Source organism: Erpetoichthys calabaricus, chromosome 5, assembly GCF_900747795.2.
Source record: "Erpetoichthys calabaricus chromosome 5, fErpCal1.3, whole genome shotgun sequence".
Classification (NCBI taxonomy): Eukaryota; Metazoa; Chordata; class Cladistia; order Polypteriformes; family Polypteridae; genus Erpetoichthys; species Erpetoichthys calabaricus.
Window position 1 is genome coordinate 80826207 of NC_041398.2, and position 22231 is coordinate 80848437.

General features: G+C 37.5%; 1 protein-coding gene across 1 annotated transcript; it reads right to left on the bottom strand.

Annotated features, from left to right (window-relative positions):
- Nucleotides 1-4229: 4229 nt before the first annotated feature.
- On the bottom strand, nt 4230-13671 carry ndufc1 (NADH:ubiquinone oxidoreductase subunit C1). The gene is made up of 4 exons (XM_028801694.2): nt 13529-13671; nt 12848-12951; nt 6288-6372; nt 4230-4388 (listed from the first exon to the last, which is right to left on the bottom strand). The coding sequence occupies exons 1-3, from the start codon at nt 13572-13574 to the stop codon at nt 6313-6315; spliced, it is 210 nt and encodes a 69-aa protein (XP_028657527.1). The 5' UTR covers nt 13575-13671; the 3' UTR covers nt 4230-4388; nt 6288-6312.
- Between the last annotated feature and the right edge of the window lie 8560 nt (nt 13672-22231).

Consider the following 22231-nt stretch of genomic DNA (forward strand, 5'->3'; position numbering starts at 1 on the left):
CATTGGTGCAATGCATCACAGGTGTCAAGTAGTAGAGGCAATCACATAAGACACTGAAAACTGCTAGGCATCCATTGTTAATGTTCACCATTACTATTTTCTTATCATTTGTTAGTTCAGCAATGTAGACTGAAATTTCTATCCACCACATTTCTTTATTTTAACAGTATAAAGGTTTTTGTTTAAAACACTGTTTTGACCTCTACATTAGCTTCAAATACAATAAAGTTAATTTAAAGTGTTTTATATGAATAAATTCATTGAAGAAAAGGGAAAGAAAAATGAACCATTTTGCCTGAATGCAAAGTATCACATTTGGAGAAAGTGCAACATAACACCAGCATATTTACCTTTTTTTTTTTTTAGAAAGGGCTTGCTTGTGAAGAACATCACATCCCATTCTTGAATCATTTGACTGTGGGTCTTTTCTAAGGTGAAATGAATAAATTTATAGTGAATTTATGCTAAATTATCATGCATAGCAATTTCACGATACAATGCACTCAAGACAACCTAAGCCTACATTTAACCTTTCTGGTTTATAAGCATGCATTTTCTGCAATGCACAGGTTGTTGGAAGTAGGTGCCTAAAAGCTTTAATAGTGTGAAACCTTATCTGCAGGCAACAAGAGCAACATTTGCACACAGAAAGCTTGTAAAAGGAATTTAGATATTGGCTATATACTTGTTTTGGAAGAAGTAGGGAAATTCTGCTACTTAAGTGCAGGTACAGCAGTGATAGCAACAATATGAGGTATAAAGAAGATATCCCGAAAGCTTTCCCCCATTCTGACTTCAAAAGGAGTCTCTCTGAAATTGAAGGGTGAAGTTATAAAAGCTGTGTGAGGGGTAGTATGCTCTAAAGAAGTGAGATGCAGGTGACAAAGATGTAACATGAAGCAAAGCTGGAGAGGCAAGAATGATCAGGTAAATGTGTGTAGTGTCAGAAAGTGAGAAGATGACGTACTGTATGCTGAGTTAAGAGAAAAACTTTGTGAGGAGGCAATAGGTGTGGTGCTAAAGAAAAACAAAACTAAACAGAAACACAACATGAGGTGCTTTGGGGATGTATAACAATATATAGATTGACTGGGTAAGGGGGTGCACCAAAATGGAGGTGGAGGAGATCAGGCTAAAAGAGAGGCCAATGAAAACCTGGTTGGAGGTAGTGTTGGATGATATGAGAAAAATCAGACTCAATCCAAAAGAACGTGCATGGGACAACACAGAGAATACTTGTTAAACTACAACCCCAATTCCAATGAAGTTGGAACGTTGTGTAAAATGTAAATAAAAACAGAATACAATTATTTGCAAATCCTTTTCAACCTATATTCAATTGAATACACTACAGAGACAAGATATCGAATGTTCAAACTGATAAACTTTATTGTTGTTTTGCAAATTTTCACTCATTTTGAATTTGATGCCTGCAACACGTTCCAAAAAAGCTGGGACAGGGGCAGCAAAAGACTGGGAAAGTTGAGGAATGTTCAAAAAACACCTGTTCTGAACATTCCACAGGTGAACAGGTTAATTGGAAACAGGTGTTTGTCATGATTGGGTATAAAAGGAGCATCCCCAAAAGGCTCAGTCGTTCACAAGCAAGGATGGGGAAAAGGTTCACCACTTTGTGAACAACTGCGTGGGCAGATAGTCCAGCAGTTTAAGAACAACGTTTTCTCAACGTAAAATTGCAAGGAATCTAGGGATTTCATCATCTACCGTCCATAATATCATCAAAAGATTCAGAGAATCTGGAGAAATCTCTGCACGTAAGCGGCAAGGCCGAATACCAACACTGGATGGCCGTGACCTTCGATCCCTCAGGCGGCACTGCATTAAAAACCGACATTCTGTAAAGGATATTACCACGTGGGCTCAGGAATACTTCAGAAAACCATTGTCAGTTAACACAGTTCGTCGCTACATCTACAAGTGCAAGTTAAAACTCTACCATGCAAAGCGAAAGCCATATATCAACAACAGCCAGAAACGCTGCCGGCTTCTCTGGGCCCGAGCTCATCTGAGATGGACTGACGCAAAGTGGAAAAGTGTGCTGTGGTCTGATGATTCCACATTTCAAATTGTTTTTGGAAATCATGGACGTCGTGTCCTCGAGGCCAAAGAGGAAAAGGACCATCCAGATTGTTATCAGCACAAAGTTCAAAAGCCAGCATCTATGATGGTATGGGGGTGTGTTAGTGCCCATGGCATGGGTAACTTGCACAACTGTAAAGGGAACCATTAATGCTGAAAGGTACATACGGGTTTTGGAGCAACGTATGCTGCCATCCAAGCGACGTCTTTTTCAGGGACGTCCCTGCTTATTTCAGCAGGACAATGCGAAGCCACATTCTGCATGTGTTACAATAGCGTGGCTTCGTAGTAAAAGAGTGCGGGTACTAGACTGTCCTGCCTGCAGTCCAGACCTGTCTCCCATTGAAAATGTGCGGCGCATTATGAAGCGCAAAATACGACAACGGAGACCCCAAACTGTTGAGCAACTAAAGTTGTACATCAAGCAAGAATGGGAAAGAATTCCACCTACACAACTTCAAAAATTAGTGTCCTCAGTTCCCAAACGCTTATTGAGTGTTGTTAAAAAGAAAGATGATATAACACAGTGGTAAACATGCCCCTGTCCCAGCTTTTTTGGAACGTGTTGCAGGCATCAAATTCAAAATGAGTGAAGATTTGCAAAATAGCTTGGGAGAGGCAGCATTTTATTAGTAGGCAGTTTTCTTCATAACTGACACTAGGGCACTTAGATAAAAAACAGATGAAGTAGAATATTGAGTTTTAATGAAACTCTCATGCTATCTGCAGTTAAGATGAATTTGAAAGATGTAAAGCAGGTAAAGCTAAACTGTACACAGTTGTGACAGACGACCGGCTGTGGACTCCGGTCGTCACCCCCAGGCCGCTGGGGGGAGCCCTCCGGACAGCATATTTGTGCCCCGAGTTCCAGCAGGGCCTCATGGACTTTGTAGTGTTGTGACACAGCCCTGCTGGATACCTTGGGGGCCGCCAGGAGTCGCTGTAGGGGGGCTAGTGGGCTCTGGCATGCCCTATAACCCGGGAGTGCATCTCAGTCACGTGACTGGAAGAAGCGATGTGCTCCCGGGATGAAGGACTGTTTGCCCTGACCCGGAAGGAAAACGGACTTGTGGGTTTGGCTTGGAGCCACTTCCGGGTCAGGGGCTATAAAAGGACTCTGGGAAGCCCAGAACACCGAGCTGAGCTGGGAGGAAGGTGGGCTAAGTGTCTGGGCGAGGAGGTATTGGTTTAAAGAAGAGTTTATTGTGAATATATGAGTGTAGTGTGTGTAGTGCTTTGTGCACGGTACAATAATAAAAAGAATTATAGGTGTACTTTTACCTCGTGTCAAGAGTGGTACCTGAGGGTTCGAGAGGTGGACACAAGCCTCATCTGTTACACAGTGAAGAATATAGCTCCCTAAATGACCTAGTCAGACTCCAAGTCTAAATCATATTGAAATATTGTGGAACTGACTGAAGAACACCATCCATCCAGAGTTTCCATTATGGAAAACTGTTCAATCTCAGTCAGACAAAAGAAAAATGGCTTAATTGGAACACATAAATGTGTTGTGTTTGTGCAGGCTTATTATATCTAAAAATAAATGGAACCTCGACTTATATTTCAGTAGGGCACACATTCATGCAAAAGAAATGTCATTTATAACTCAGAAGACATAAGGTTTTACTATACAACATGTAAATTTGAACATTTTGAAAAGCAATGTGAAAAAACACAAAGTATTATTTGGCTTTAATGACTGTACAAGTAAATTCATAATTCCACATATTAACTTATCTATCCAGGTAGTCTTATGTATTCTGAAAGAGCTGAAGTCCACCCTAGGACTACTTAACTGTCTTTTTTTTTTTTCTTCCTACACAATACTATAAGAGAAATTCAACACAATGTACAAACTCCACAAAAGTGACACTCCAGGCATAAATGCACCCAGGATCCAAATGCAGTAGAACACATTTAAACAGATTAAAATAAATGATTAGATAATTTCATCTGTTATTATGTGCAAAAATGTCCAATACACAGAGGATTAATTTACCTTTAAAAAAAAAATAATTCAACAGCAGAAGTTTTTTTGTATTGTATTGTATTGTATTAAAACCAACAGTATTAACCATATCATCATTTAATGTATCTCTTGTTAAAATACCAAAAAAACATTAAGGTTCACATAAATAGGTTTATTTCAGTTTATAAGCAAAAGATTTCATACAATCTAGATCTTTAAAATAATGTACATGAAAGCTCTTAATCTTCAGGCATCCTTCCAAAGACATATTGTATACTGTATACTTTCACTTCAATGCTGTATCTGGTCAGATTACCTAGGAAATAAGCAACACAGGAGTGACCAACCCAGTATCCAAGTCTAGTAAATGTAGCACTTAAAATGCACAACTGATTTTAAAGAAATATTTTTCTCCCACTGTACATTTCCTAAAACAAAAAATATTTAATAAGAGATCATGCCATTACAGGATCTAAGTATAATTATGTAGCAACTAATAATAAATGATAAAACTATGCTGAAAGCCCTATAGCATTTCATATTGTGCTATGTCTCCATAGTATGGAAGAAATTCGACTATCATATTTAATATATGAGCACAAAAAAAGAACTTCAATGGAGTGGTAAAAGTGAAACATGCTTTACCATTTATGTCTATAGCATTTGGCAATGCATTAACGGGTCACTAACGAAAGAAATTTAATTCATGTAATGGAAAAGAAATCCTTATAAAAGGGATCTGGTCTTTGTGCAAAACAGGTTTTTTCTTAAGTATTACTGTACATATTTGCCACTTATTTGAGCTCATTAATAGTTTATCAAAATAAGTGACAAAATGTTTTACTGATAGTTGCACCTTTCTTGGCATATGCTTACCATATGGCTTTGAAAGCCTACATTTAAGAAAGATGACAAGCACTTACATCAGTCAGGATGTGAATGCGTCATCCCTTGATGATTTTCGGTAGGACCATTTTAAAATAGCCCACTCCAAACCACCCAAAGTAGTACAACTAACCAGTAGGGCCACCCAGTGACAAAGATTTCAAAAGATTTTATTTCCATAAAAAAAAAAAAAAAAATTTTAATTCTTTGTTGTTTTCCAAAACTCCACATCTCAAGCCAAAAAGGGCATGACTAGTGATTCTATAGGAGGAAGATTCTCCAAGAAACCTCAGAAGTGTTGGAGTGAGGGCTAAGAACTAAAAACAACCATAAAGCAATTCCAGAAAAATGAAGTTTTCAAAGTAAAATGCCATTAATCCCCAAGGTCATCATAAGTCTTTTTCTATAACTTATCCTTTGATATTGCCTGTACCTCATAAAATAAACTGTTTCCTTTCTTTGAAATGTTGGTTTACACTATTTTTTTTGTCTGATGCCATTTAACTTATATCAATAACATTTGGTACAAGAAGTGTTAACTTAGTTTTTACTTTTTCTCTCTCTTCATTTCAGTTATGAAAAGCCACAACAACTGCAAGCCATTTAGGACAGTGCAGTACTTTGTTAATCCAACCGTCTCCACCTCCATTTTAAAAAAAGAGAAAGTTTGTCCCCAAGCTCTGGAACTCTTCCATGGCAATCCTGCGGCCTACTACTGTAATAAACTGGACTAAAATGCCGAGAAGATTTATAGTACAGTGAATAGCATAGGTGAATTACAGTTCCAAAAGATGGGATTTGAATCCTCATCCATTCACTCTTGTTGTGAAGTCTACACGTTCTCCTGTCGTGTACAATGTAAGTTGATTGTTGACTCCATTCTGGCCCTGTACAGGCGAGTGTGGGACTGTGTTCCAGTGTGTTCTGCAAAGGATCGGAGTCACATTCAGTGGGGATTTCAGTTCAGACATTCTTGAACCTTAAACAACTCTAAATGTATGGCTGGATGGGTGTTGAGAGCTTTCTTTATTGGTCTTTTATCTGGCACTATATGCAATCTTTAAGGTTCACTGTGATTAAATAAAAAATATACTACTTGAAAAATCTTATCCTCAAAGGAAATGTACTCTTAGAAGTATCTAGTTATGGAAAGAATGTCATTTTCTACTACAACAAATTTTTCAAGTTCACTAGGACTGATATTTGTGTATCTCCTTCTTTAAATGGCTCACTATCATACCTGGTTTCTCAGTATTTGCGGAACTGGCTGCATCCCTGTTGAAACTGACCAGAATGAACAAAGTAAAACATACAGGTTTTGTATACATACACATGGCATGTTCATTTCTTATTCTTCATGACAAGTTATTCCTCCTTTTATATTCTTCAACATCATTACTGTGTTGCTTAATAAGCTGTGAAGATTAAAATGAAAAGTTATAACCATCCATCCCAATGAAGAAAATTAATGAATTAGTTCTTAAAAATAATCAAATACACTTGCATCATTTTTCATTTGAATTTTGAAGTAATTTATGCTGGAATTATCCATAATGTTGTAAATGAAAGTTAGAAACAAAGTAAAGAAAGATTTGTCTTTTTTGACATGAGGAGAAGGATGTTGCTAAAAGTGTTTTGTTTTCCCTGTCTCACCATGTAAATCAGAAATGCATTTTGGATAGATAAACTGCAGTGACTAGCTAGATAGGGGTTACTGTTAGTTCATCTTGAAATTGAAGAGATTGAAAGTACTTCAGGAGGTATATTTTCTGGAGGTGTACAACTGAGTGATAAATTACTAAGTATTCTTTAAAAAAATATGTGCCAAGTAAAATAAACAAAGATTTTGTATAAAAAAGGTCAGTGTGTAAATTTGTATTTAAATTGTAAAAATGCACTGCATATCTTAATTAACATGAAATTATGCTCATGTTTGATAAGGCAAAAGGGATCCTAAAGACAATTTCAAAACCAGAATGTTGGCATAAATACTGACCCCACTATATGATTAAATATATAATTTCATATTTATAGGTGTATATGGTGTTTAGGTAAGAAATGAGTATGTGGGGTTGAAAAATATAAAGGGTCCACAGTTGCCATTTCCAATTTCATTTACTTTCATTTCTCATCAAAGAAAGTTATTCAATTCATGGTTTTAGGCTTCTCAGCTAGAGTCCCCCATTCAAGGGGGGCACCTGGACACACATTTTTTATTTGAAATGTTTAGGCTACATAGTTGAGTGTAGTTGACATTCTGCCAAAACTTATTGTGAGGCTACAGGGTGGGGGACAGCTAGTCTGGTTGCATAATGGAGTGTCTGATTGGTTCCGCTAACTAGGTTTCCATACTGTGTTTTGGATTAAAGTACCTTTTGCTGTTGTGGTACTTCTTTTTGGTTCACCCTGTAGTAACCTATTTCAAACATTTATACTACAAATACAGAACGATACAAAAAGAAAAAAAAAATTCATTACGACACAAGAAAGGGTATACAAAATAGATTCTTTTCACTGCGTTTTAAAAATGATGTTTTCAAGGTGGTGACCATCATTAGCGATACACTCTTTGAGACGATTTTTTTAATGCTCGCATGACTTGTTCAGCTATTTCAAGTGGAATAGTGTCGATTTCATGGTGAATAGCATTCTTGAGGGCTTCAAGGTTTTGAGGTTGGTGTGTATACCTTCGACTTGAGAGAACCCCACAAAAAGAAATCACACAGAGCGAAATCAGGCAAATGTGAAGGCCACCCGACATCACTGCGCAGGGAGGTCAATATCTCCTGCAAAACTTGCATGGATCTCTGTGCCATATGACCTGTTGCTCCATCCTGTTGAAACCAGGCATCCACCACATCCATTTCTTCTACTTGGGGCAGCAAAAAGTTCCCTAGCATTACAATGTAACATTCTGAAGTGACGGTGGCTGTTGCTCCACCATCCTCAAAAAGCAAAGACCTACAATGCCAAACTGTAACACGTTTATTGTGCAGGTGTCTCTGATGAAGTTCATGAGGTTTGGTTTTAGCCCAATAGCGAAACTTTTGCGTATTTACGCAACCATTCAAATAGAAATGTGCCTCATCGCTACACAGGATGATGGTATCTCGAACGTTTTGCAGAATGTTCGCGCACAACTCTCTACGGCTCTCCAAGTCTCTCTCAGCAAGTTCCTGCACTACCATCATTTTGTATGGATGGACATTAAGGTCCTCATGCAAACTCTTCCTCAAAGACATGTTGGAAATGCCTAAGTCAGAAGCATGTTTGTGCGCTGAACGTTTAGGAGTCTATAAAATTGATGCCCTTACAGCTTGGATATTTTCAGGCATTTGTACAGTCTGAGGACAGCCTGGAGATTTCCTGTTCAGTGTTGTGCCCTTCTGTATAAATTTAGCCACCCACTGAAGAATAACTTTCTGATTTGGAATGTCACCTTTAGGAGGAATGCTGAAGTGCGTTCAGAAGGTGCATTGCATAGTGATGATGGATTTACTGTTTTTGAAGAACGCTTCAACAGCGAAAGCATGGTGCGCAAAGGACCAAGGCATGTTCCCAACTGAAAGCTACAAGGGATCGCCTATCAAAAGGACACCCATCCCAACCCACTCAGCTGCTTCTACCTTGTGCAATGACCTTGAGAAACGTGGTACTTCATTTTGGCTCACACTATATAAACTGGTTACGTCAGCTGCACCTGAACTGGAACACTTTAGAACACAAGTCATGGTATGTAATTATGAAACGGTAAGATAATTAAGCCTGCGGTGGGTTGGCACCCTGCCCGGGTCCCTGCCTTGCGCCCTGTGTTGGCTGGGATTGGCTCCAGCAGACCCCCGTGACCCTGTGTTCGGATTCAGCGGGTTGGAAAATGGATGGATAAGATAATTAAGCTAGACTCCAAAGGCTAGGTAATAGAATGCTGCAGGATTAAAAGTTCTAAAAACACTACAACCATATAATCTTCAAAATTTGATGCCAAAACCATAAGCAAATGGTAAATAATGCACTAGCTAGCTAGCTAGCAATCAAATCAAAGGGAATTTAGGTCTCAGGCAATTTTTAAAACTCAGATCATTCCTACTGCCGTCTTAAATTTATATTTACAAATAATATAGCCAATTTTTGCAACCATGAAAGTTTTACTTGTTTATTTTAGTTATCTGGCTATCCGTTTTTTGAGAGATTTTATGCATATTTGGCTTATCATGGAAGACATTAATTGCCAGGCCTAATGTCCTCCCTCTATCCCCATAGCGTCTGCTGCAACTACGTTTACAGACTATATCATTTTCATCCATTTATAGTTTTTAATTTTTTCAGGTCATCTTGTCCTTTGAATTGGGTTATTGTTCCATCTATTCTACCTTACAAGGTAAACAATTTGTTTACTTGTATTATTTGTTTCACTCAGGCTTTGCTTTTTAATTTGGTATTTTTCTTCCACCCATAATTTAAAATTACTACTGTTAAATGGTGAGTCTGTGAAGGACTCATGTTATTAATCATATTTTAAAAAGTTAGTTTCTTATTTGGCTTTTTTGCCCGTGTTTCTCTTCATTTCTCTTGGATGGGGGTTGAAAATTGTTTTGCATTTTTCTACTTTGTATTCATTTTGATGGTCATTTCTGTTAATTATTGTTATATAAAATATTGTTAATTTAATTTTTGTTCTTTAGACAAGTGCGTGTAGTTACACTTACCATTCTGTTCATGTACTTTCAAATATTTAGAACTCGAAATTAGCTACCTTATTTAGGGAGTGGTGTTAGCTTACCTATATGGTTAAAAAAAAAATAAAATGAAGTGTGTGCATAATCAACACTGATAAGATATATTCCATATTGATTATACATATATGATTTGCATTGTCATTCCATGTCAAATCAACCAATGGCCGACGCACTTCAGACTCAAAAAAATTCTGGAAAAAATATAAGGTGTTAGTTAGGAGACACTCCGTAAAAATTTTCTGAAACACGATTAATACTTTCCAAGATACAGCCAGTTTACCAAGGGGAGAGGGGCGTCAATTGTACCCAGCCTCATTTTTCATCAAAATTTCACATAGCTCAAGAATTAAACCACCAAGCAAGCTCAGACTTTGTACGCTGGTGCACTAATTAGTACAGTATGTGAAGAAATTAAAACATTTGGTCCAGATGACCCTGTGTGGTCAGAGCAGCATCTTGAAATTGAACAAAACTTGAGTTTTTGGCTTAGCTATGGATCTGAAAAAGCAATAAACTGTAAAGTAACTTCATCAGGGTTTGAACAGCAGACTTCTTGGATTTCATTTCCGGAGCACTCTTAAATGGAATGTGCAAACATGCAGAGATTTTTTAAAAATACTTTTCATTTATTCTACATTTTCCTTTCTCAAAACACAAACCTTGCTTTTCTTATGCAAATCTTTCATGTTTATTTTCAATCCTAAGCATAGGCTGAATGCGCCATGTGTCAATAATGGTAATCATTGAGTTTTCAATCAGTAAGTTATCAAAAATGTCAAACTTTTTTTTCATACCAAATGACGTTCTATCGTATGTTGCTGAACAGCGAATGTGATTCTCCATGGTCAAATGAGTACATAGTGCTCAACAGTACCACTGTTACATCTAGAAGATGGCAAACTCAAAGTCAAAGTCAGTCAGGTGAAGACAGTCAATGGACTGCCCGAATATTCACCACTGAAGCAGCAGCCGAGATCTTGCCCTCTCATGATCACACACATCCCTCACATTAGACCAGTGTCCTATTGAAGGCTATGTTGGGTGCATGATGAAAAATAAAGTTTGATTGGTATTTGATTGGTATGATTTGTGACAAGAATAAGGCAGAATCAGACATCCTGATAGGTTTCATACATCCAAACTACCCTGCACAGTCCTTCTATTAACCACCTAGAGACCATTACAGTGTGTCATTGCACTGCTTGGTGCACCTCCAACAGTCAGTGGGAGACAGTACCATCTTGACCTCAAAGATAAATGTGCCCTACACTCTGAACTTTGATTGAAACAGAAATTAAATGAGTCACATTCCTGCTGCTGTAATATCAAGATGTTAACATTTCATTATAACTACTGTTGTAGTTATTGATAAATCAAGCAGCTATTGTTCATGTGTTGTGCCCAACGTGCCTTTCGCGATTTACTTTTCCCCCCCCATTAATCCTATACCCAAGTTAGTGATGAAGAACTTGACAAATGGTGAATGTAACCATTGTTTAGAATGGAAAATAAGAAAAGTAAGATTTCTTTTTTGAGAAAGAAGGGACCGTGCAGGATATAAGAAAAATGATTTTAAAAATGTCTGGATGCTACCACAGCACATTAAACATGCCTGAAAATTAGACCCAAAATTATTTTTTAACATCTGAGTGCTGATCAAACCCTGATGCAGTCGGTTTGTTTAAATCCTTCAGAAAATTCCTGTGTGGGTATCTAAACAAGGAAAAATATTAATCTGGCTGTATCAGTTAGACGTATGCTTTCTGAAAGCCTAAACATGGCACAGCCAAAGACACAAATTTCTTCCCATTTTTGAAGGTCTGCTGTTATCATGTGGTGTCATCTGGACAAAACATTTTGATTTTGTTACATACTACTGTATACCTGTAAAGGTAAAAATATGCAAAATCTGAGCCTGCTAGGTGGCCGTGTTCTTGAAATATGGACTTTTGAAATGGGTGAAAAAATAAAAGCACTGTTCAATTTGACACCTGTTTAACCTGCAATTGCTCCATCCTGTGTATGACGTTAATCTGCATCCAGCCCTGCAAGTAGGCCCTCCAACCTGCACGGAAAAACCTGGGGGTTGGTGGCAGAATTGGCACTCCAGCCACCATAAAAAACCTCACACTGTTCCATTCCATCTGAACTAGTGTGGTGCTGAGGTGTCACCTATTGCATGGCTACACTCAGGCCATAATTTGGGATCCCAAGTGGATTTGTCATGTGGTGGGTGCGGCAATGCGCTGTATCAGTGCGTGCTCCTCCCCTTGCAAACTTGGCTGTATCTTGGAAAGTATTAATCTTGCATCAAAATAATTTTACAGGGTGTCTCCTAGATAACATGGGTACATGTACTTGGTACTTTTTCAGAATTCTTTGAGATTTCTGGAAAATTGGTTGATTTAACATGGAAGACCCTGAGCTCATTATTGCTCCAGCTTTGTGACTTGCCCAAAGCATATCTACTTATACTTGGACTTCATATAACAACACATGGGATATTTTGAACCTTACATTATTTTAGGGCACTTGACTACAGCTTCAATATTCTTTACGTACTTTGGTTTGTTTACACTTTCTCATCTTCCACTCTTTTTACATGTTGCATAGATATGTAATAATTGGTTTTTATCTTTAATATTAATTTCTTTTTCACTCATAGTTATAACACAGTTTTGTTTTTGTCTCTATGTTAAACAAACAGGCATCAACCATTTTTTGTAGTTAAATGAGAATATATTCATTCTTTTATTACCTTCCTGGATTGGTTTGTTTTACTACTGGTTATTATTAAACACGACTGTTGTGTTGCAAATGTTTTTATTTCTGTAGAGAAATCTTTTTCTATTTATAGCATTTTATTGTAGTATATGTCAAGTACAGTTTCAAATATAAATTACTGAATCCAGTTCAGAGTTTATTTGAATATTTAAAAAAAAAAAGGTTCTGCGTTTAATCCGTTTATTTTTATTTATGTTAGGGTATCAATGGTCTTGCACCTCTGGTGTAAGGTGAGCAGTTAATGGGGTCGGAGCAAAACCTTACCTTGAACCCCAAAAAGACTAAGGACCCTATTCTGGCCGCCAAACCATTGTGGCCACTTATATAATGTATGTATTTTCAAGCCTTGTATTCTGCAAAAGCAACTCACCAGAATCCAAATGGCTGCACTGCTTCCAAAGGTCAGCCCTACTCGAAACCAGTTAGGGGTACTGTAGTCAGGCTTCCTCGCAGTAAAAGCTGAACGTGTCAAAACTACAACACAAACTGTGTATTAGAAAAATACCATTCCTTAAAAGGGAAAACATTTTATACTATTTAGGTCATTTATAGATGGCTTAATGGCATTCTTAGAATGGCTTAATGGCACCAACTTCCACCTACAATAAAGCAAATAAGGATTGCTCAACTCAACTGTTCTGCTAAGAAGTAGAAAAAATGCATAGCGTTGCTGTTTTATGATTATAAACACAATAATAAAATAACATCTTCGTATGAACAGTTATTCCCGTACATGTCACTTTAAGAAGTGGGCTCCGTGACATCAATATTGCCAAGGTCGCCTTAAAACCAGTTTAATTTTGAACACTAAACTGAATTTTTTTTCGCTTTGGTGCTACAAGCCAATGTGTGAACTGCTTAAATGGGCATACTTACAATTTGTTTTCAATCAACACGTTATTGCTGCCACATCGAGCATATCATCTTCGTTAAGGTCAGACTGGGGCCCATTAGTAAAACATAAAACCAATACTCGGTAGAAATTTAAAAGAACAAGCGTAATTAAGACTTAAGAAGGAAAAAATAAGCAAGAAACTGGCATCGTACTCACATTTGTTAGTGGTCAGAGACCTAAGAAAAAGACGACTTAACACCATGATGAGCCCTTTTGCTTCAAAATACAATGCTCGTAACGATCATGCGACATTCGATTAAGAAAACATACACAGGCACACCATCCGAGAACAGATAAATTGATGGGAACCGACCCTCGCGACCACGTGACGACTAGTGGCCAATGACTGGCTTGAAGGTTTGTGCCAATAGCGTCCCAGATGTGAAAGCATAGATATTGGTTAGTATATCTTAATGTGTGTTGTAGGTGTAGGTGAAGTGTGAGTCGTCTCCTTTTACATTAATTGTTCACTATGATTAAAATTCTAATTTAAAAGTAGTATTTTATAGGTTATGAAATTAATATAAAATTCCGAACATAAACGACACGGAATGCATCCACTTTAAGTGGTGTTGTTGTAGAATATTATTTTAAATCGGCGTGATTTCGTTGAAATGTATTCATTTACGTTGTGAAGCTGTATTTACAGTCACAGCCTGCTGCATCGCAAATATGACACCCTAGTAATGCGTGAAATACGCAGTCTAGCTAAACAAATCGCCTTTACCCATCATATATTTTCAGTACACGTTTTTCGTCTATAACCCGTGTGTAGTTGTTTTAGTTGAATTGTATTTTTAAAGTGCCAAACCTTTTGTGTATGTGTGTTAACTCATGCCCTCGGATAATTACCACCTTCATTTATTTATTGTCTGCTTTGTCTTTTATCAACAGAGAAGGATCAGGGCTGGGGACAAGCAAATTTCACATATAAACACATATACTTCTGCATCAAATCACCACATATTTAAATTTAATTTAATTAAGCATTTGTTACATTTCTTTGTGCATCTCGGTGCAGTTAATACGTTACATATTTATAAACTAACTGCATGAGCATAGTGCACAAACGTGAATGAACAAACTCGGTGCATTTAATAGTGCATCAACATTTACTGCCGATTCTTTAACAAACACTGTATTTTGTTTGTTTTCAAAGGTCCATATTGAATGTTAATGCACTATTGTATGCATTAAGTTATGTCCTTTTGTAAACATCAGGTTTATTTGTTAACTTCATTTAAGGACTGGTGTGGTAGAATATTTTCCTGAAAAATGGATGCTCCTTAATAGCTTTTATGGGTAGGAGGTGGACAGTTTTTCTGACTTTTGTGCGTGATTGAAAAAAATGCTTTTGCGATGAGTACACAATAGTCGTATCATTAGGTTCTGGTTCAGGAAAAGAGAGCACTTGCTGCAGCTCCTGATTAAAAAAATATTTCCTTTTCAGCATGGTTAATTTGTGAGATTCACAGCATAGGTTAGCATCTTTGTGTTCACATTTTTTTCCTGGTAGATGTAAACACCTAAAGCCAACATCCAAACACCCTAAGAGTGTAAATGACCAATTGTGCTTGACATCTGAACAAAGCATAGAGGTTGTTGCTTTTCTTCTGCCTGATTTGGTGTTTGTGTCGGCCGAGCTATGTTTGCTGCATAAACTTTTTCAAATGGGGAACATATTAAAACTGGGACATACTGTCATTTTCCAGTTATTTCTCAGGACACTAGGATACAGAGCCTGAAATTGGGACTGTTCTGGTTAAATCGAGACCTTAGAAACATCTCAATTTTTTAATACCATGTAGAACTCACTCATCTTGTGCCCACTTTGAGCTAGCTCCTTTCTTCTGGGCTAGTGGGTCTCATGTTCAGTCCTGCGGGCCTCATGATATTGTAAGTTTTCCTAAAGTTTGAAGTAGGGATAGGGACATTAGTACAGCCAAAAGGGCTAGAAAATACTTTAAAGGATTTAAACTGGATGATGGTCTGGGGAAGAGTATTTGTGAGAGAGAAGATATATTGTATAGGCATGATTTGACACAGACAAGGATATGTCCAAGAACAGACTGCACCCAGGTGGAAACAGACATGTGTTTTGGGAGTGCAGGTGGACACAAGAAGTGTGAAGAAGTGTGAGCAAATGTGAAAGGATTTTTGATAACAGTAACAGATTCACTTAATTTGTTGTATCAACAACAACATTTATTTATATAGCACATTTTCATACAAATAGGGCGGCACGGTGGCGCAGTGGGTAGCGCTGCTGCCTCGCAGTTGGGAGATCTGGGGACCTGGGTTCGATTCCCGGGTCCTCCCTGCGTGGAGTTTGCATGTTCTCCCCGTGTCTGCGTGGGTTTCCTCCGGGGGCTCCGGTTTCCTCCCACAGTCCAAAGACATGCTGGTTTGGTGGATTGGCGATTCTAAATTGGCCCTAGTGTGTGCTTGGTGTGTGGGTGTGTTTGTGTGTGTCCTGCGGTGGGTTGGCACCCTGCCCAGGATTGTTTCCTGCCTTGTGCCCTGTGTTGGCTGGGATTGGCTCCAGCAGACCCCCGTGACCCTGTTCGGATTCAGCGGGTTGGAAAATGGATGGATGGATGGATTTTCATACAAATAATGTAGCTGAAAATGCTTTACATGATGAAGAAAGAGAAAAAGACAAAATAAATAAGAATTAAAATTAGGGAACACTAATTAACATAGAATAAAAGTAAGGTCCGATGGCCAGGGAGGACAGAAAAAAAAAAAACTCCAGACAGCTGGAGAAAAAAAATAAAATCTGCAGGGGTTCCAAGCCATGAGACCGCCCAGCCCCCTCTAGGCATTCTACCTAACATAAATGACCTCAATCAGTCCTCATTGTATTCAGGGTTCATATGGAAGAATTTGATGATGATGGTCATGGGGACTTCTGGCCTTTAATCCATCAATGTAGGGACATTACGGTGCTTTGATTAGGTGGTGGTGGCACAGATCACCACCACAGAAAACTGGAAAAAGAACAGAAGAGAAAGTAGGGTTTAGTACGGATTTTAGAGTCACCTTGAATAATACTGATAATTAATTGAATATACAGAGCATCAGGATTAAATTAAAATGAAGCTACGAGAAAGCCATGTTAAAGTAATGTGTTTTCAGCAGTGTTTTAAAGTGCTCCACTGTATTAACTTGGCGAATTCCTTTTGGCAAGCTATTCCAGATTTTAGGTGCATAACAGCAGAAGGCCGCCTCACCACTTCTTTTAAGTTTAGCTCTTAGAATTCTAAGTAAACACTCATTTGAAGATCTAAAGTTACGATTTGGAGTGTAAGAAATTTCGAAATATAAGATGGAGCGAGATTATTTAAGACTTTGTAAACCATAAGTAGTATTTTAAAGTCAATTCTAAATGACCATGGGTTAATTCTGAAAGGGGAGGGACTAGCTGAAAATGGCAAAAGTTCAATGGGGTCCTTTTTGATAAGGGTTGTTATTAGACTAGTAAAGAAATACATATGGGAAGCCAGATGTATTCTGATAAGGAAGTTTGTGACCAGAGATGTGTAATGAGTAAAAGAAATGTGGAAAACCAGCTTGAAGGGAAAATAAAGAGAGATATTGAGAAGTGTGGTTTCACAGCTGCTAAGGAGAGAAAGATGGGCTTGTGGATATTGGGGAATGGGGAATAAGGCTTAAATAGGAATTGATTTTAAAGCAAAACATATGTAAGTAGTATGGATATTTGGTCAAGTGTATTGGAGGGCAAGAGATCAAAATGGAAAATGACTGTTTTTGTTATATGGTAAAATCGTATTGTATTTTGTAATGTGTAAATAAAGCTTATTTTTACAAAAAAACAAGTATGTCTCTAATGGGACATGACTTAAGCAAACCGTATTTTTATATTTTGGTGTCAATCCAAAAATTACAAAACATTTTTGCAAAATTTTTATTGGAACACAAAGAATTTATAAATGTTACATGAGAAAAATGTGGTATTTTTAATCTTGCTTTTAGGATTTTCAACATGATTATGATTTACTAATCATGATATAGATTTTCTGCTTTTCCCGCTGTTCTACTTATTTAAGCCATTCTTTACTAATTAGCACATTAGTCATTTTTGTATGAATCATAAACTTGGGTAGCTAAAAAGGTGCATGAAAGGAAACTGGATGTTATAGAAATGAGGATATTGAGATACATGTGTGGAGGAATAAAGTCTCCACCATGTGACCATGAGCATGTTCTAAAAAAGTATAATCAATTATAATGAGCTTATGTAATACTGTAGTCAAAAAGCACTTTAAGAAATGCACTATATGAAATAAAGTTGGTCATATTACAATTCGAGGCAACCCAATTGTGCAGTGATAAGAACTTTTGTCCTAAAAAAGACTGTGGGATTGAGTTTAATTATGAAACCAGTCAATTTTTGTGCAGAATGTGTCAGGACTGTGTTGGGTTTTCCTCCAGGTTTTCTCTCACATCATAATGTCATGCTTATTAGTCATGTTCAAGTGTGTGTTTCACTATGTTTGCAGTGAATTGGTTTCCTATTCAGGACTGGTATCTGCCTTGTATGCAATATGCTGACATATCTCAGTACTGAATTGGAATAAAAGGTTTCAGAAAATGGATGAATTTCCACGGTATGAGCCAGAATGCCATTTCTTAATATTCACATGCAGACACCATAACCTGTCAGATTCAGCATATATCACCATAATCAGTTAAATGTTTTTGTCTCCAAATTGCCAATATGTCACCAGGAAACTGGAAAATATATCCTAAACAATTTGGTATTCATAAATGTGTTCTAAAGCTAACACCATTTTTCATATAAAAGAGATAAAAGATCTAATGACCCAAATGGTTTGCAAACACCAAATATTCGAACTTGCTGTTTCCACACTGCTCTTAGTCCATTAGCCAAAATCTGCAAAGATAATTCTTCATAGTACAGTTAACAACTGTCCATTACTCACGGATTTGTCATATGCTTGTTTACTCCTTTTCAATTAACATATAGTAGGTTTTTTGCCATCGCACACTATAGCCATATCAACAGCATGCCAAGCCAATAACTGGCCATCAGTCCAGAGCAGGAAAATAAGTAACCAACCTGATAAACTAAAGTAATACTCCTCTAACGCAACTTACAGATTGGAAGGAAGTTTCAGAATGTTCTTAGCAGTAAAAACTGTGAACTGATACTCAGCCTTGTACTTGTTTATTTTATAAAAGAACCAAATATAACTTTGCATTTGATACCATATCTAACATGTTAACTGTTCGTAAATGTTTGAATTTGAATGAAGCAAATTAAAATAGGTTTTAAAGTTTTGGGGGTTGCTTTGATTCTAGACATACATGAACCAAAAATTGACCATCATCTTCTTTTGATTCTCTTTTCTTACTCTTTACAGAGTCCCAGAAACCCAGAGCCAATGCTGGTTGTTTCAGGTGTCAGGCAAGAAGCAATCCAGAATGGAATGGTGGTCCATTACAGCCTTACAGAGCACAAACACACATCTTCATACTAACTTAAAATGTACATATTTAACATGTGAGAAGAAAATGGAGTACCCAGTGAAGTCCCACACAAATATAGGGACAATATATAGTACCATTTTTACAAAGGCAAAGACCAAGACAGGAATCAAGGTCTCAGAGTTTGAAAGCAATAGTGTCACTGTGACACCCTGAAACAAATATCTCTTGTAAAATGTATATAGGCCTTAGTAGCTGTGCTTATGCACTTTTCTATAATTCATAAGACCAGTGTCTTAAAAATAAAATAATCCTTCTACTTTGCAGTTTTAAAATTTACAACCAAATACTTTCCTGCCTGTAAGTTATTATATCTTTCATGTAATCTGTCATCAAATCAATTTAATCCACTCTGGGGTTATGCTAGTAATGTTAGTTTGTAGTCTCCTCTTTTATATATACTTCTCTTGTGTGCTTTATTTTGAATAAAAACCCATTTTTTCATATCTCTGGTCTTCATTTCATTATTCTTGGTGCAGATTTTCACCCTGAAGGGCATATATGATTATTACTGAGGTAAACTGTTTTTGACAGGTGCTCTTGATAATAATTCTTAAGTGCATCTAGCCATTTTGTTGTTACTATCTTAACAGCTTTTTGAAAAAAAATGTGGCCCACTTAATATTTTTTGTTGGTCTAACATATACTTTCCTGCCATTTGTGTTTTTCACACCTTATTATCTCTAAGTAACAGAACTATAGTACAGTCAGCACCCAGGCCTAAAGGCATTTCAGGCATTGTTATCTCATTTAGATATGGTACTCCCTAACTGACGGTCATACCACAAGTAATTACATGCTTTGACTCTTAACAACGTGTCATCCAAAGTATTATCCAAAGGTACAGGCAGTTTTGCAAATAGGAAGCATTTTCAAATGTTAGCAGATCTGGACTTTACATATTGCATTTAATCTTACGTTTTTGCTTTATTATAATAATATTTTTATAGGAAAAACATACATAGAAATCTATTTATATTATGGATGATTAAACATTTGAAGTGCCATGATGATTTTAACTGGTTAATATTACATTGAACCTATAAGTAACATTGGGTGAACATACAGCTAACAAAGTTGATGCTAAATAGCAACGTCTGAGCGCAAGATGATTTTACACTTCTTTTAAATATCCTTTTGTAATTCTAAATGTGAAATTATACTGTCTGTGCAAACTATCCTGTGAATCTGATTATTCCTGGAATGACTCTCCAGCTTACTCCTTTGGATTTTTACACTGATACACTTCAGCATCTGAAAAGTAATGCTGCTGTAATTCCATGGGGTTAAAACATCTTATAAAGCCATATTGCAAGGTTTCATGCTCCATATTCTGGGAATCCAAAACTGTAGATACTGTACATGGATCTGTTGAGGTCTGACTGTAAAGGGTTAATTAATATAAATTTGGAGTATAGTGAACTAAATTGTAAAGATTATTTTTCCTAACTGTGGCTACAGCATCATTTATTTTTACTCATTGGAAAGTTTTTCTGATAAAACAATATTTGGGAAAGATGCATTTTTCTGGTGTGAAATTAAGCAAAATAGTAGTACTCAGCATCAAACTTTAACGTGAAATGGCAGAGCGTCACAGTTTATTTCACTTCATTTGACTGATCAACCAAGGAGTACAAGGAGAGGTCACTTAAAATAGGTTGAAAAATTCAGAATCCACAAGCCTGACTTCTTATTGCAGGAAAGCAGTGGATGTGTGTATAGAAGGATACAACCTGGAGGGGAGATTGGAAAACCAAGGGCCTTGAAATGCCTAGAAACTGATAATGTGGAGAATATAGCAATTTCTGGTAGATTACACCCCAGTGATAATATAAATTTCAACAAACCATAACACATCAAGGACAGGGATTCATTCAGTCTTGTAATCTGCCTGAGAGATTGCTTCTGACATCAATGCATGTAATAAAAAGATTGTCTAATGTTTTATTAAATAAATAGGCCAGGATGCCTGATTTCAAAAAACTTGTATAAGAATTCAAGACCAAGGTGTTCAGAGCAGGCCTTAGAAGTTACGCATGGCTTTTTTCCTGAAATTAGCATGTGCCAGGTACCAAGAAACACTGCACAGTCAATATGAGGACAACATTAAACAGATAATGGTCAGGGTGTGAATGGTGAGAAACAATCTTAAATTTTAAAGACACTTCTCAGTTTAGTTACTTACCATCCTAAGGGATACTTTCAACAATGGACTTCAACCTCTTCTACTGTCTCATGAAGAACAGCCTCTGGTGAATTCTCCTGACTATAAAAGATGCGGTGACCTCCCATATTAGGGTACTGCAACTTGAATTCTCTACAACTTGTAATCTCTATATATATTGTGGCAGGAGGCTGGGGGGCATACCAAGCTGAGACGCCTGGAAGGACCGGGAGGCCAGTTATTCATTCCCCAGGCCAGAGGGGGCAACCGCCCTGTATAAAGAAGGGACCACGGGGACGGAGCCAGGAGGCTCAAACCCATTGGGTCCCATGGCCGCCGCCAGGGGGCACCCCGAGCATTGGGCAGGTGGAGGAAGAACCTTCCAGGGACACCTGGAGTGCTTCCGTGTGCTCATGCAGCACTTCCGCCACACCAGGAAGTGCCACCAGAAGGTCATCAACGAGCACCTGGAGCACGTCTGGGTGAACATAAAAGGGGCCGCCTTCCTACAGTCTGGGAGCTAGAGTCGGGAGCGGGAGCAGGACGAAGCTCCCGTGAAGAGAGGAAAGGTAGTCTGAAGACATTGGAAAGAAAGCCTGTGTTAGAGGTGTTTGGTGCGGGAGTACTGTGTGCTGTGTGGGACTTTTGTGCATCAATAAACGTGTATTTTGATAAAGTGCTGGTGGTGTTTGGACCTGTGTCTCACAATATATATATATATATACTTTATATATACATATAAAGTTTGGGAACCCCTCTCAAGCCTGCATAATAATTTACTCTACTTTCAACAAAAAAGATAACAGTGGTATGTCTTTCATTTCCTAGGAACATCTAAGTACTGGGGTGTTTTCTGAACAAAGATTTTTAGTGAAGCAATATTTAGTTGTAGGAAATTAAATCAAATGTGAAAAACTGGCTGTGCAAAAATTTGGGTACCCTTGTAATTTTACTGATTTGAATGCATGTAACTGCTCAATACTGATTACTTGCAACACCAAATTGGTTGGATTAGCTCGTTAAACCTTGAACTTCATAAACAGATGTGTCCAATCATGAGAAAAGGTATTTAAGGTGGTCAATTGCAAGTTGTGTTTCCCTTTGACTCTCATCTGAAGAGTGACAGCTTGAGATTCTCAAAGCAACTCTCAAAAGATCTGAAA

Coding starts and splice junctions, on each gene's coding strand:
- ndufc1 (XM_028801694.2), bottom strand. CDS start 13,574: ATGGTGTTAAGTCGTCTTTTTCTTAGGTCTCTGACCACTAACAAAT. Junction 12,952..13,528: donor GTCTCTGACCACTAACAAAT/GTGAGTACGATG, acceptor TTTGTGTTGTAG/TTTTGACACGTTCAGCTTTT. Junction 6,373..12,847: donor GTGCAGCCATTTGGATTCTG/GTGAGTTGCTTT, acceptor TAATCTTCACAG/CTTATTAAGCAACACAGTAA.